Source organism: Sander lucioperca, chromosome 14 (genome assembly GCF_008315115.2).
Source record: "Sander lucioperca isolate FBNREF2018 chromosome 14, SLUC_FBN_1.2, whole genome shotgun sequence".
NCBI lineage: Eukaryota > Metazoa > Chordata > Actinopteri > Perciformes > Percidae > Sander > Sander lucioperca.
Window position 1 is genome coordinate 17,903,568 of NC_050186.1, and position 17,334 is coordinate 17,920,901.

The 17,334-nt window shown below is 39.9% G+C and overlaps 1 protein-coding gene across 3 annotated transcripts in view; it reads right to left on the reverse strand.

The window, feature by feature from the left end:
• Nucleotides 1-17,334, reverse strand: part of samd12 (sterile alpha motif domain containing 12) — a 109,941-nt gene that overhangs the window by 74,724 nt on the left and 17,883 nt on the right. For all 3 annotated transcript variants that reach the window (XM_031295905.2, XM_031295906.2, XM_031295907.2), the window contains exons 2-3: nucleotides 15,789-15,994; nucleotides 7,349-7,478 (exon numbers count right to left, since the gene is read on the reverse strand). In XM_031295905.2, the coding sequence (XP_031151765.1) occupies nucleotides 7,349-7,478; nucleotides 15,789-15,994 (336 nt within the window). The remainder of the gene's footprint in view (nucleotides 1-7,348; nucleotides 7,479-15,788; nucleotides 15,995-17,334) is intronic.

Genomic DNA, 17,334 nt, shown 5'->3' on the forward strand with positions numbered 1-17,334 from the left:
CCCTCCAACTTCAAAAATCACACTCTTCAGCCTCAACATGTTTTAGCAGCTGTGCTTGAAGCCTTTGATACGGTTATAGAATTAATTCTACGACCACTTCTCCTCAGGTAAATCTTCCAAAGGAGTCACACTTATTTCTCAAATCTCCCACGCAGCTGTGTGCCCATATGTGTGTCCTCTGGGGATGAATGTCACTGAGCTGCATCTGGCGAACTGCACTCCAAACATGCACTACACTCCATCAAGAACAGAATAACAAGTGGCGTGAGTGTTGAGCACTGGCTAGTAAGTATACTTCCTGCTGCCTTATGCCATAGGAGCCCCCTCAAGAATAAAAGTGGGATAACAGCTTTGGATTCAACAGCTTTGGATTCAACAAGCTGATGACAGCAAAACATAGACTGTGGCAGTCCGGAGCAGACTCTTCACTGGTATTCACTATAGAGCAGCTTGTAGTCCTTTATGTAAATGGTGACTGATTGCTTCAGTAACAGAGTTGCTTGTAGCCCTGCAGCTAAAAGGCTACTGAGCCACTGAGCACCTGTGATCCAATCCTAATGCTATTCCTGGCTGTAGAGGAGGCCAGTTATGATCCTAGAGACTGCAGGGTTCAGTATTAGTAATGAAACTATAGTCCAGCCAGTCAGAGAGGGAGACAGAGAGACACACACACACACACACACACACAGATAATAAGGCACCTCAGTCCTCCAGTTGTCACAGCAGCAGAAGCCTCATGATGATTTCACCACTACTGATCTATTTCAATTGGTGGATCATTATACTGCACCTCTGTTAGTTAGCGACAGCTAACCTGCAGACAGCTCACTGGGACTATCACTGTGGAGTCTGTGTAGATTAGTGAATTTAATATAAGGTTGACTGTGGAGCGAACTAGCTGTCCTGAGTTAAACTGACCACCCTGAATTTCCGTAGTCATTATGTTAGGACTGCTAGCTGTGATTTCAGAGCCTTAACATCCTGTACGTTAGGGTTAGGATTAGGGTTGTTGTGTGCCACAGCCTTTCTGGTGACTCAATAACTTAACATAATATGGCCCTCACTAGTGAAGTAAGTATGGCTGGGAGAGCATTCAATATCAATATTCAATTGTCAGCAGAATTATAATTGGGATGATATGATATGTTATCGGTAAACTCCTTTGATTGATAGATTTCGCTACTGCGCTTATATTTCCTTTAATGAAATTGGGGCTAATATTTAGAATTTTAAAAAACAATCTACTGTATATCCAATTTTATTCTCATTTTTATTGTGTTGTTAAATGCTTTTGTAAAGCATTTCTTGGCCTTATGTAAGGCACTTGCCTCGCAATTTGAAAGGTGCTATACAAATACAGTTGCCTTGCCTTTTATATTTCTAAGCAAGTTGTAATAAAAACTAAAAAAAATAGTTATTAACGTTTTTCTTTGTACACATATGAAGATGTTAGTCGTATGTAATAGACAGCAGTGGAACACAATTCATTTCAGTCAGACTATTTATGATGTTGCATACATAAGTTATATCATGATGCCTGTTAATATCGGAACATATCCTTATGAAAGGGACCCTCCAGCAATTAAGTATTGCACTTTAATTGAAGGACTTGAAAAAGACAGATCAAAAGACAACGATTAAAACCAATGCAAGAGAATGGGTCAAGCTCCAAAAAGCCAGTAGATTTTGTTAGACCCTCCCTGCCTACAAAATGCCAATCATTAAAACTCCACATCTGCAGTTTGTAACCACACCCATCTTCGAACTCAGCCTTCCTTTTGATCTCAACTACACACCTGTAAAGTTACGTGACTGCATCTTGCATGGCGTACATATAAACACCTGGCCAAAGTACTCAAAACCGCTCTGTGGTAGTTCCCGCTACATTAGACACAGACTCACAAGGTGAAAACAGTACCAGTGTCGCTGTTGCGGCTGGTAAATATCTCAGCCTATCTATAAGCTTATAATAAACACATACAGCTAGAGATTTGGATACAGATAATTGCCGTGCAGGTAGCCATACTGTATGATTTGAAAGATACACCAAGCCTAATTTACACTTCCTGTGGGGTAACAAGCAGCAACGGCACCAAAACCTCCCACATGGCATGTCTAGTGAGGCACTGCCTGGTCTTAGCCTGGGGAGCCAAATGCTGAATCACACTGGTCAGAGGTGGGCCGTCAGGGCCAGCAAGGTCTTCTCTGCTGGCCAAGAGATTGTCAGAATCAGAAAATTATATATATAATAGGGCTGTCAAAATAACGCGTTAATTTCGATTAATTAATCTGAGAAAAAATAACGCGTTAAAAAAAAATAACGCAGATTAATCCATTCCATATTGACGTTTGACCCGGAGCCGTTCTAGCCACCATTCGACTGTAAAATGAAGGAGGGAGACGAGAATGTGCTGCCTGGATCATTAACTGGAACATTTACTTGTAAAAATCTTCTTCCTGCCAACCCTGGCTACCGAAATCTGGTGCCACTGATATGTCTGCACTTCTCTCTGGTGCTCTGAAGACGATACAGACAACACAAACACCGTTGCATGTGACACTATACTCGACAGCAGCTAACGTTAGCCTACCGCTAGCTAGTAGCTGGATTAAACACGGTTAAAATGCTGACAGCTAACGCTGAACGGTGTAAAGTTTGACTGTGTTTTACTGTAGAGAACTGTGACTCAACAGCGGGATGTAACAATCTGCAGCTGCCGAGCTCCCGTCGGAAAAACAACACAGACAGTTCAATGAAACTGGTAAACTACAGCTTCGTGGTGCATTTGAAGTTATTGTAAATGTCCTTGGTGGTTGTTTTTGTCGTTCAACAGCAATTTACTAGTGAAATAAGTTATTGTTATTGTTATACATTATTATTAAATCATTTAATTTTGACCATATGGCCTTAGCAATAAACAAGCCGTTCTTTAATGTCACCAACTGTTGTTTAGTACCCTTTGTTTTCTTTTCTTTTTTTACTTTCTTAAAAAGTATCGGTTCAGGCACCGTTAATTATGCATGCGATTAATTTCGATTAATTAATCACAGTCTGTAATTAATTAGATTCATTTTTTTTAATCGATTGACAGCCCTAATATTATATATATATATATATATATATATATATATATATAATTTATTAATGTCATATGTATTTTACAAAGTCCGTTCCCACGCGTCTATGACCGTAATTTCATTGCTACTCTCTCCCTCGGTGCTGCTTCCAGTGCATCTCATAAATTAGAGCTTTTATCCAATCAAATTTCCCCCTTGTGCTGTCTCCGGGAGAAAAATTGACTCTGAGGTCTTTTTTGAGTGAATCCCTCTGCTGTTCAAGCAAATACGTACGACGTTGTCGATTGTCATATTGTTTAGCCCATCACATTTTGAGTTTGCCCTGTTGGGCGTATTCTTTGACAGGCATGTTAAAGTTTTGAGCAGTGTCAGTGGCCACTGTGCGTGTGCGTGGTGGCATGTGTGTTGAGCTCCAGCAGCTTGGCTGGAATTAGTGGGGAAGCCTGTTGATTCCTAATTATTATTGTGTTATTTTTTTTGTGTCTGTTTTTGGTTGTCGTATGAGTAAATGTGACTGGTTATTGTGGGTTTGTTTTTGTTTCTTTGGTAATTACGTCAATTTTGGATTATTGCTATATAATCACCTTGCCTATGGCATCATTAACCACGATTCCTTCTGTCTGCCGATCAAATTGTCCCCCAAACAGCTCATCAGCAGCGAGCTGTTCAAATTTCCCTTTTAGAAATTACACAAAACAATGGCCACCAGTGGAGCTGTTTTGTGGCTCTTGAGTAGATATGCAGCCATGTTAGTCCCTTGGACTCGTTCACTATTTGTCCTCTATTACACAGCAGCACTTTTATGACAGCAGTCTGTGGCGCCTGCAGAATTCATTGTCTCATTACTCAAGTGCTGTTTAGGCCTGTGTTGCTGGGTGTCCTCGTCCTGGTTTTTTAAAATAGCGTTTGCCACCTTTCATCCTTTTCTGCAGCTCATCAATATACATTTTGTACCCAGTGTGAGACCTTCCAGTGAACGAGTAGATCACGGCCAGAGCTAAGTGGAGGGATGATGGATCCGCCAACCAGAGGAGGTTGAACACAATCCTTTAGAACAGCGGTGTCAAACTCACTTTCACTAAGGGGCCAAATGAAAATCACATAAAGGGCCAGACAGGTATAGTTTATTGACATGCATCTTTGACTGTATTACTGCAAGTCGCTGGTTTTGACACATTATTTTGTCATTTTTGTTGCTTTTTTCATCGCATTTTTGTCGACATAAAGCCCTACAAAAGTCAGCAAAAAAGTTCCTTAGCCGTCACAGAGTTTAGCAAATCAAGCAAAACAAAGATTACATTTTTTAAAGTAGGTTGCACAGCAACCCGTTTCTCAGCCTGAATATGAAAACTCTCAAATTCTGCTTTTAGTGTTGTGTAATTGCAGTTTGAAAAACACTTTCCTGTCTTTTTGGGTTTGGCACATGACTAGATTAAATGTATTGTGAACCTAAATAGATATGCGGGCCGGATTAAAACCTGCGAGGGGCCGGGTTTGGCCAGCGGGCCTTGAGTTTGACACGTGTGCTTTAGAAGAACTGAAGTGGTATAGTGTGAGCTGCTGGATACAGGCTGCCCTTCATTAAAGCACTAATATTACAAGCTATTAATTATTCAGAGTCGGGCCTTATGACACCATACATCAGGGGTATTATGAGGCTGGTTATTCATTTATTTATTTATTCATTACAGAGTGTTCCTCTGCGAGGAAAAACATTCTAGCCAATGGATAAGTAGTAGTATTCCTAATTCACACTGCACTCTGTTTTTAACGAAGCTACAGAATTAAAAATTTTGATTTGTGTCTCTTTCAGTCTGGGTGTCTTCCTCCTATGTAGAAGGAGTGGGGGGCTTTTTATACATCTGTGTAAAAAATATATATAATCTATCCATGTCTGTGGGCTATTTTGAGTTGCAAAGAGCAGCTATTTATTGATATTATTTCATATTAGAATATTTAAAGTTGTGTTAGAGAGAGACTCATATAGCCATATAACTTAATAGTGACTCACCCTTTTTTCCCTCTTCCATTCTCTTGCTTTTGATTACCTATGTCATCCCACCTTATGCGCTGATTACATCTAAGGTATCGTAAATTGTGTGTTTAAAAATGTTTTATGCCATGCTACTCTCCCAACAAAAGAGCTCTGTCCCTGCAATTACAACGGATTAGGGACTAATATCCAATTATGCCTTAATATGCTTCAATGCATTTTTAATGACAGCTGGGTGTTAAAGTCAAATTCACCGCCGTCTCTGTTGGGGGTGGAAGGTGAAGATTGAGGGAGGGAAAGGGTTTCTTGGCAGTATAGGCTGGAGGGAGGATGGGAAACATTGATTTCCTTGGCTGAGGTTGCAGGATCCTAGCAGGGAGGCAGCTGCTGCATACTGAAGTCATTCAACGTTACAATTTTGCACCAACCCCGATACACAGTAAAATGTCTTTCCCTCGTCCCTGTTTTATGTAAAAGGAAGGAGGACTCAAATGCCTGTTTGAATCTTGATCTGGTATTGAGACCGTTTATTGATTTGGTACTTTATGAAGGGATGACTATTTTGCCAAGACAAGTGAGATTTGAGTACCGCTGACAGCTGAAAAGAGGGTTGAGTATTGTGTCGATGGATTGGACAGAAAATACAGAAAAGAGACGCTATGGTCTGGAGAATCCAATGTTCTGCAAGTCAATCCATGCAGATATACAGTTATAGCTAGTGTATGACAAGCACACTGAACAAATAGATATTCTCAGATGCACGACTGCATGCCCTTATAAATGTATTCATACTCACTGTTTGTTTGTCTACGCATGATTGTTTTCCACACCAATATTCCATTCATCATTTGTTCCCCTCTTGTTTATTCTAATAGGGTGTAGGAACAGAAAAAATATCTGCATAATATTTCAAAGATTGATTGGGATGCAAATTGCCTTGTGAGCCCAATTGGTGTGGCTTGGCCTGTTTTAATTGGGTTCTGTTAATTAATGCTCGATGTGAAGACAAACTGAATTACTTGCAGGTTTTGCGCATGTCATTATCTCCTAATTGTGCTAGTAGGAAAGTGTGTGTGTGTGTGTGTGTGTGTGTGTGTGTGTGTGTGTGTGTGTGTGTGTGTTTACTGTATGCACATCCATATTTGGTTAACCCTTTCTTCTCCTGTAAAAATCGTTACATCTTAATAACACACGTCATTAGGTTAATACACCATTAGGAGGCTAAGTTCTAATGTTTTAATCACTGTAAGACTAATACAAGAAAATATTTATTTAAATTCTATAACTAAAAGCATTAGGCTCGTTGGGACCCAAATTAATAAATAAACTACAATACTTGTGTCACAAATCATAAGTCATTGCAGCAGTGCTTCTACTGTACCTTTAATAAAAAGAAAAAGAAATCTTCCAAAATGCTTCCGCTTAAAGATGGATTGAAAAATATAGCAGCATGCAATGAACTGTGGGTTATCTCCTGGACCTCCGTGCTGCTGATGTATATGTGCAACTTGAACTGAGAAGCAGCAAGATTCATATTTTCAGACCATTAAACAGAGGATGCCAAATCTCGAAACCCTCCATGCAAACGTATAAAAGTCAAATTGCTTCAAAGGGTAAAATGGGACCGTGAGTCATTATGACTGCCGAGCGCTTTATCCCGTCAAGCATTCACAGAGTCAAAGAGGTCCTCGAAAGCAACAAATAAACATATTAATGTGATCAGTCGTGCTCTCAGAGGAAGAGTGCATGGCAATTAATGGTCGTCTGTTACTATGCGGAGCGGAGTGTCGTTAGCGCCGGGGTGACCTTGAGGAGCCTCGTTAGGGAAATGATTGACGTGGCAACTGTTGTCAGTGGTAACGCTGACAGTGGGAAGGAAGGGATGGACAGACGGGTAGGCCGGGTGGCAGTGCTGCAGGTGGCAGACAGTGGGTGCAGAGTGCACCTGGGATGTTATGGATGAGATCTGGCTTCATCAAGATGAAAAATGACAAATACAGCAGAGTTCTAAGACAGAGATGAACTGTGTTGCTCCAAGTTCTCATTGCAAACTTGATTTGAAAAGCATTGTTTTGCTTTAGTTTTGACTGTTTCCAATTGCCGATGATTCTATACCAATTTCACGAATGTGGATTGGATTGTCAGGTAATTTCCAACACTGTAAATGCAAGCATCAACCACTAAATACCTAGCAACAGCTACAAAACAAATGGCAATAACTGGCAACCATGATCCATGACAAAAACTGTACAGGTCAGTGCAAGTGCGAAATGGTACCTGTGATGTCGTGCTGTTTGAAGGAGTCGTTGTAGATCTGGTGCTGATTGGGACAGTGTTTTTTCAACCATTTGCACACGTCCTGTTGAGTCCACAAGGCCACTGGCTTGGACAGCTTCACATATCCTGGCTGAGACAAAAAAAGAAAAGAAATTTAGAAACATTTCATAATCGGTTATACTGCTTATATTTCTATTTAAGAATCAACACACGTTGACAAGTACTGAAACAGTTGTATAAGTTCCAACTTTTTATAAGCTTGCTGAACTGTGGCTCCGTTGTTCTTGTTTAGAGATCCCCTATGTATGAATATGTATTATTAAAGCAACACTGATTATTTTGTACCTTAAAATAATGTTTCCCAAATCGTTTCAGTGGTTCATCAACTCGTAACAGGGTGAACGGCACTTCTGCATTTGCTTTGCAGCCCTTTATCGGCTAAATCCGCACTATGCAAGTTTGCCAGATAGGGTAGCGGATCTGTAGTTCGAAAGAGAACTGTAATGGACAATTCCACTTCCAACCTGTAGGGGGACTGAAGAGGAACAGTACTTTGGTGTTGCTTTAAAGCCTGGGGGCACTTTTGGTTAGGGCTGGGTATTAGTACTCGATACCTTTAAGGTATATACCGAAATAACACAGTACCAAATACTGAAACTTGTATTCCTTTTTGTACCCAGCTCTAGAAAAAAATGATTTGTATGGTTGTGCTCGCAGCTAGTCTATATCCACGATGTTCCACTTCCGGGATTGCCGTTGGAAATTCCGCCAGATGTCACTCTTTTCAGCCGGATGTCCATTACCTTCCGCTTTCTTTGTGCTGGAATTTTAAACTCTGGTCAATTTGTGAGGACTATGGTTAACTGCTCCTCAGATCTCTGCAGGCTAAATCAAGACAGCTTGCTAGACTATCTGTCCAATCTGAATTTTCTGTTACACGACAAAAACAACTTTTGAATGTACACGTTCCACCAAAACAAGTTCCTTCCCGATGCTATTTTGCAGCGGCGCTGTGGCTCTGTCCGGCGCTTAGCGCCGCCCAAAACGATTGTGATTGGTTTAAAGAAATGCCAATATACCAGAGCACGTTTTTCTTCTATCCCGGAATGTTGTGTGGACTAGCCAAACTTCTTCCGCAGCGCTGTGGAGGAAGGTCTGGCAATGCGAGACTAGCTCGTAGCTAATCACCACAAGCGTTCTTAGATTTAATGAGACATGTGATTGGTCCGCTACCGCAGCAGCTACAACCCATACAGTCTGTGGTGTGGTAAGGTCGAGAGCAGTGTAGGCAGTTCAGCGTGTCAATATGCTTTCATTCACATGATGGGTATCGAATAAAGTAGAAAAAAATTAACAAATGAGTAAAGAAGATGAGAAAGTATTGCTCTACAGCACCCCTAGTAGTGAAACTCTAATAATGCAATTGTAACCATTGTGACAGAGGGTGAAGCTTTAATCCAACTGCACATTTTGAAATAGGTCATATTAGAATAAATGTATTAGTACATACAGTAACAATTTACTTGAAGGTATCTACATAAGAGTGGCATGACACTGTCATGAACACATGACACTGTCATGACACAGTCATGACACATGAACCCTAACCATAACTTGTCATGACAAAAACCGAATGACACTTAAAGAAGCGTTATGTCATAAACGTTTATGATTTGTTTATAATGATTATGACACGTTCATCACAGTGTCTGCAATATTCTAGTTTAAATACTTCAACAGCAGGCAGCACGGTAGCCTGCCAAAAGATCACTCTTGAAAGTGCTGGCAATCCTTTTGATTTTGATTGAGGGGCTACTAAAATTACAAACAGAAAGAGGTGATTAAAATTTCACATCCACACCCCTTCACTTCAGCCTGCTCTCTGGCTGCTGTGTGGTGTGGCATAGCAATGGAAGCCCTTCTCTTCTCTGCCCAGAAGAGAGCAGAATAACAGGTACTGGCAGCATTTCCTCTGCTTTGCCTTCTCGCTCCTCCACCGCCCCCAACCCACCCATCTCTCATCTCTTCCCCATATTCGCTCTCGCTCAGTCCCTGTCAGATCTATCACATTGTTCTTCTTACTTCCTCTCCCCACATACTGTAGCTCTCATCTTTCCCATCTCCCTCTCTCTCACCTGTTTCTTATTATATGGCACTACCTCACTCTCTCCTTCTCTATGTTTCTCCATAGCTCCTTCCCACTCACTCTATATCTAGCATCCCAGACAGAAAGAGAAATTGGGGAAGATGTACATGCTGGTTTTGGCATGTGGTATATTATACCCCCCTACAGGTAGGCAAAGTGACAGACAGTCAATGTAAGCAGGTAGGCAGGTTAGGCGAGGCCACCGCTCATTGCAATTGCTTGGCAACCTGTGTGGATAGATGAATCTGCAGGGAGGGGAGGGAATGGTATCGCAGGAAAAAAGCACATTAACCATTAAACACATCTCAACTTAATTAACCCTGACTAGTGGCCTGAGGCGACAGGACAGAGAGAGGGAGGCCCAGATGGAGAAAGAGTGAGGGAGAGGAGTGTTTGTGTTGAAAGCATGCAAGGAAAAGGCAGTTTGGGAGAGTAGAAGTAGCAGGATGGTAAGGAGAGGATGCTGGGAGTGTGGAGGATGGCTGGACTAACAGATGAGGCAGAGGAATAAAGAGGGAGAGCAGAAAAAACGATTGTGCTCCAGAATGGGCTCGGCAGAATTTGACATAGGAGACTCGCTCATTTTCCATGAACCCATTTGTGAGTCAATGGCCATCTGTGTTTTACATTCTGCACTGATTTAGCCCATAGATGTGGTCCCGGGGCCGGGTACAATAGGTAAGCTGGTGCCTTTCTGCCTGCCAGCCAGCCAACAGAGCCAAAGGGCGGAGAGAAAACAGCAGGGAGAAGAAAACAGGAGTACAATCATGCTCAAAGAGCTGTGTTCAAGAGACTCCGGGCCAATTAGAGATTTGAGTGACAGCACAGGGGTGAGAGGAGAAGCCTGTTTTATTTCTAAGTGGGATACATCTGGGAACAGGCGCACACACACACACACACACACACACCACATGTGCAACCCAGACACAGAAACTGAAAAAAATAAATAAATATAAAAAATAAAATAAAAATAAATAAAAGAATATTTTTTTTTTTTATATATATATATATATATATATATACACACACACACACACATACACACACACACATACACACATACATACACACACACACATATACACACACTGTACATGAATGCAATGTACACACACGTACCGAACCATCCAATTGCCATGTGTGTAGTGCCGCTGTCCTTGGCTTCAATTGATAACTGAAAGCCCAGTACAGCTCCCAGTATTCTTCACGTTACCTTAGCAACAGAGCAAGGACAACCTCAGAAATTAAAGACGAGGAATAAAGCCATTGGGGAAAAACGCACAACCCAAACATGAACCAGAGACTGGAATAAACATCCACACATTAATGACCACAGAGAAAAACTATTACTTACATAATGAAGCATGTAATCGCGTTAACACTGATAAGCATTTAAAGATCCAATCTGAATGTACTTGGCTAAATTAATCAAGAGGCAATCACATGGCCTCTTTGTGGAGACAGTATTGGAATACAAAAAGGAGCTGGGAATTAAAAGCACTGAAAAGCATTCCAGCGACAAACCCCATGCGAGTGAGAGCGTGAATTTGGCAGTTGTGAAGAATACAGCAGTAGCTATTTCTAAGGAGAACTGCAACCCCTCTTCATTTTGGCTCCAAGATTTTTAGGCTGATTGCAGGGTCAAATGGCTTTACACTTAATTCAAATGTTAACTACAGCAGCAATTAGCACATGACATTTTTTTGTCAATAATTTACTGTATTCTGTATTAAAGTGGCAACAAAGACCCAAATAGACTTTTAGTTTTGTTTACTTCCCAGGAATATCTACAACTGAACCTCAGCCCTGGATAATTCCCCGGACAAAAGACGAGGGCAGTGTTCATTTATTGAACAAATGCGTACAAGGGCAAAACAAATAGTCAATAGCTCTTTGACAGCACAAGAGCTGCTGATGATGTTCAGAACTAGTACAGCTGTCTAGCAGAATTCATTAGGAGAAATATTGTTTGTTGGATGAAACATGAGTTCAAAACAACGCAATCCCAATTCATTGTCCAATCACGTCATGTTTTGAAAAAAACAACATCATGAGACGTCAGAATGCAAACAAGTTTAGTTTCTACATAATATGACATAAAGTTAGCTCCGTTTCTACAGCTGTAATGAGGCAGAATTATAGTATTTTAAACATCGCTTTTCAGATTTATTTCTAGAGACAGAGAGGTGAGCATGATAAGGTCTAGTACTTAAATCTAAAAAAACAAAGTCACTTTAGTGATTCTACAGCTGCCTATTCAAGTGAGAAAGTGAACTTTTATTTAGATGCTCCTAATATACTATCATAATTTCCCTGATGTATTTTTTTTTTTAAAAGCAATATTACTATATATAAATATATATTCTACATTACATGCTGGGAGGGGAGAAGGTTTCCAGACTAGTAAATTGCTGTAAAAGACTGCCTCAAAAAAAGTGGAAATGAAGGATAATGGGAACTTCTACTTGTAATAAAGGAATAAAATATAAACATACACACAAAATGTTAACTATTCAGCTTTAACCATAAAGCGTATCACTGTGATTCAATACATGGAGTCAGTGGCATATAGTGGCAAACCTTAACTTTAATCCCATTTATAAGCAGTATAGAAACATGTAATACATTGTTCATATCAAATTAGAATGTATAAATCAGCTGATAAGGACATTTGTTTATTTATGTACAGTATTTTCCAACAATTATAACTTCTCCTATGATGACAATCTTATTGTATTGTTATATTGACATTCAGCAGCTGTTTGTATACCAGAATCCAGTTATGGATGCCTCACAAGAGGAGTTAAACTCATTGACAACTACATCTAAAAGACCTTACATCAGTTTACAATTACATTACGGTGTGTTATATGCTGGTATATTAAATGTTTATATACTGCTTATGAATGCTAGAATATGGTATTATCACCTTGCACTGTCTGCTTTATGAATTTTTCTCTGACTTGTCAGTATGGTCAGAGCAAAATTCATAAAGCATAGAATTTCTATTCTATTCTGATTTTGCTTACATTTTTTCATTTATTTGATACATTTTTGAGAATACCAGAGAAAATGTGAAATGTGAATCTTTGTTTTGTGACTGAAATTACACCAGTAACATTCGCTGTTAAATACTACCCTCTAGTGTCTAAACTAAAAACTGCAACCACTTTTTCAGTTTGACTGGGCAGAAAAGTGCCGAGAGGAGGAGGAGGGCCACTGCCATTAGTGTCATGTTGACTGAGTGAATGGCTGTTTGAGACACGGAGCCCAGTGTCATCTGCCCGATCTCCACTGCACAGCTAATTAACAGCTCTGGCATGCTCTCTCTCACTTTCCTTTCTCCGTGCCTCGCTCTATTTCTCTCGGCCAGAACTGGCAGGAGATGAAAATCCCCTGCATTAATTAATCTGTTACATACAGGAATGGGGATGAAAATGAGATGTGTCTATGTGTGCGTGTGCATGTGCATGTGTGTGTCCAGAGAGGTGTGGATGGCGGACAGAGAATAACACGCTACGCTAGATAGATTAATAAGCCTTCATAAGGAGCCTCCGTTTGCCACCTTTACCCAGGCACATCAAAGAAAGTGCACAAGACCCCTTCACTGTGCCCGACCTTGGGATTCGGCAGGGTCCATAAAGCATTGCACCAAACAAGATATAATCACCTTGGGCTTGATAGTGATTACGACTGAGATGAGATGATTTGCTATGGATGTTACAGCCATCCACCGAGTCTAAATGGCTGTTTAATGCGTTATGTGTAATATGTGGCTAAGGCTTGGCTCGATTACAAATCCAGCCGGGCGCAAGATTCAGCTTCAATCGAATATTTAAAAATGCACACTGCTGATGTGATGAACTGAAATTACCTAGAGTTTGCTTTTCTATAGGTATGTACTAAGGTCTGAATTAATTACGTCTTCAGATTTATTCAGAGCTAACAACTGATAACCTGACTCCGCCAGATGGATTTGCTCGGCATATCCATCTGGGAACTTTCCGTTGGAGAACTTTTGGGAAGGGGCGAAAATACTGGTTAGCTGATTGGATAAACCATCTGTCTATCACCACCTATGTTGGTGATAGACGGGCCAAATCAACCAATCAGATCAACGATATATCAAACTCTTGCCGAAACCATTCGGGAGAAGAGCAAAAACATCTTTACCTCAGAGAAAAGCCTCCAGTGCCGTTTTTTGCTCTTCTTTCAATGAAGGAATACTTTCAAAACTAATGCTGATTGGTCGGTCGTTTGGCGAACAGTTCCAAATTTTCTCTGTCTCAAGATGCCAGACTGATCTGCGAGTGAAAACTGGAGCTCGCGAGATCAGGACGGTCTCACGAGGCTAAACAATTGAGGCATCTTGCTCTACATGAAAACCAAACAAATGAGCTTTAAGGTTTTTGATTTTCCAATAACAAAACAATCCTCAGCATAGTTGACATGGTTGACATAGTAACAAGAGTACCTTCATCTTAGTCAACAGTCCTTACAAGAACCAGAAGGCCAAGGAAAGTTGTGAAAGCTGCCATCAAATTTGTTTAATATCTTTGTTTGTTTGATGAGATAGTTCCTGATTGAAAGTGGGGGTTTCTGGTACAACGTTACTGGCAAGGTGCAAGTGTTTTATTGTGAAACCAACAAGTTTCGGCTTGTGGCCTTCATTCGGAGTCATCATACAACGCATCACAAAGAACATTTTATATATTCCAATCGTTGCTGGAGTTCTGACATCTTCAGGTCAGGATTCAATATTTTCGATTATTCATCTTAAACTCATCGGTATGCATTTATTCAATCAAATGCAGGGGGGGTTAGGGTTAGCCTTACATGAGGTAGCTAGTAAAGCAATATCATAGGAGGTGATTTGCATTAGGATTTCACATGGCAATTCAAAATTATACCCAGCCAACATATTCCTTTTCACTTGGAAATACTTCACATCACTTTATTGCTTTACTGTTTATTCCCTTTCAAATGTTGTTTACCGTATGCACCTAATACACCAAGAAAAATTCCCTACAAGTGCAAACTTGCTTGGCAATGAATCTGATTCTGAAGCTGTAGACGCTCTAACTACTATTACACTGTGACTTTTTGTTAAGAGTGAAATCCAGTGGTGCAAACTTCCCATTTAGCTCCTTATTAAGCTCTTATCATATAATATTAATAAATACTATCGGGCCCATGCCTGTGTTGCATGATAGAATAGATTGTCATTCTATGTTATTATAGTCTTTATGCACTTGATCTATTGCATTCCCCCCCCCAAAGAGAAAAACATATTCTTAACTTCAATCCAGATACAAACAACACTGAGAATCACTTAATCAGTTAATCACACATTAACTGAGTCAGTTAAGTTATTTCAGCTATTATAAGTACTTCCTCCAGGTCTCTACTGAAATTCAGCTACAAACAGAAATATGCAGTGATATAAAATTACTTGAAGATACCTGAAAAAAAAACACACAGCACAGATAGTATGTAACAGATGTGTTTGTTAATTGAACTGAGGCCTGGCTCTGTTTGGTATTTCAAAAAGCTCATTGAGGGTTTTCACAGAGGACTTTGTCTGACTCAAAGTTCTTCCACTTGCTTTGATTGACAGCTGATTATCAAAGTGTGTGTGTGTGTGTGTGTGTGTGTGTGTGTGTGTGTGTGTGTGTGTGTGTGTGTGTCCACATTCTATTTTTGGAGGAGTGAGGAATTTATACTGCATTGCTGATGATGGATCCTTTGATCTTTTATCAGAAACACAGCTTGTCTTTTCTCATTTATTCCCTGTTAAATTATTTGTTTGTACTGAAGAGGTAGATGTGTGCCAAAATAAATAGTGTATACATCCCATTTCAAACTCTTTGGTTTATTACCGCAGGTGTCTAATTCTTGCTTTGGAGTGGTTACTAAGACACATCGTATACTGCTTTAATCAGACTACATAATTCTGTTATATAATCTGAAGAAAAAAAATAGAAAAAAGTTTAGGCTATCCTGTAAAAATAAAGGAAAGGATTGTCATTTATTGTTTTTTTACAACACTGAAATTAGATTAATCTGGAAGGTGCTATATTAAATTAAAACGTTTGCATATCATGGCCTTCGACTGATTTTTTCTGACAATTATTTAGAGTCAAGCAGTTTCCACTGGAAATCCAAACAGGTGTCACATTATTTGTGACGAGGGTGGACTGCACTGGCATGAAGCTGATGTCCATGCCCTCTGAAGTGAACTAACACTGATGCAAACACTTTTCCTGCGCATGGTGCTCTCGGACCAACTCTTACCCGTGACAGCTCAGACTCAGAGACAGAGCGGTGTGGCGGCGAGCGGCGCTGGTATATGGGGGGGCTGACGTCCTGGTAGCTCGAGCTGTCATCGTCCAGCAGCACAGGACCATCCACAGACTCCTCCTCTTCCTCCAGCTGTGACGTCATATCATCCGGGCACATCTGGTGGTCACTGCCATTCTGGCTCAGGTTGCAGTAAACAGCTGTATCGGCAGAATAAATGACTGAATGAGCTATGGATGAAGGGCAGAATAACCTTTTATGTATCCAGAAGTATTGTACTGAAATTGCATTAAACTCAAATTACTTATGTTTCACTGCAGAAATGCCTAAATATAAATGCTTTTCAGTACATTTGGCTTTCAAAATAGCACTATATAAACATGCTTAATAATATATTAAAATATAAAATATATTTTGAAGGATTTTTTATTCAAGGTGATTTCTAACTGCTTTTTGATTTTATGTTACTATGTCTACTGATGATATTTCCATCTGTGAGCATGTTGAATCACACCAGGTCCTCTCACACTGAATGCTATACTGTACAATTCCACTAGATGGCAGCAGATAATGATCCATGGTGGATGAGTAGCCATTGAAGCAGTCTCAATTCAACCACATACTAATACCATTCAGCCTGCAATGTAATATACAGTACTGTCTTTGCAGATAATATAGGCTACAAGAACTCAATGTATTTCACTGTCAAATGACAGCAGCAAATTATACTAAATATATACAAGTCGTTTGCTGAGAGAATAACTAATTTTAAGTGGGACTTTGAAAGGCTACTGCCAATTTCCTAACCTAATAACCTTAAAGCAAATATGTGTATTTTTCCTGTTGTAAATACTGTAAAAAGTTGAATTCATGAGCAATAAAAAACCCGCTCACTTTCCTACACTCTACGCTAATGTTAGCTATTGTTAGCAAACTTTAGATAGACGTAACAGACATGAATGAGTTTGCTGGCTTTATGACACTTGTGCTACTGTAAAGCCTCATTTTAGTGTTACAAGAGAAGTTACAAGTTACAATGCACTTTCAAGGATATTTATGGAGCTGTGTCACCACTGTCTACGGTTTGTTTTTTTAAGTTGTGAGGAGTTCCTCTATTTCATTGCAATGTGAGACAATAGTGACCACCAACATCACAAAATCAAGTGAATTTAGTTTGCATACCATCATCTTTGAGTACTTTCTCAGTGTCAACACATATTATTATGTAAAACACAGAATTAGCATGCAGTATGGAATTGGGAAACAGCTTGACTTTACCGCAGACACAATATACACAGCAAATGCATCAAATTCACAAACACAAATATAGTAGTGCACTATGTTTGTATAGATTTTGTGGATGTTTAACCTAAAGTGAAGTTTGCAATTTTAACCATTCAAAGCCCAAAAGGTAGAACCTTCTCAGCCATCGTAACCCATAATTGATAACTGAGCAATGAAACAGCAGGTTTCACTTTCAGCCAGAAAGAAGCATCTATTCAGTAAAATTGATCACCATCGTGTTTTGTCAGAATAAAAC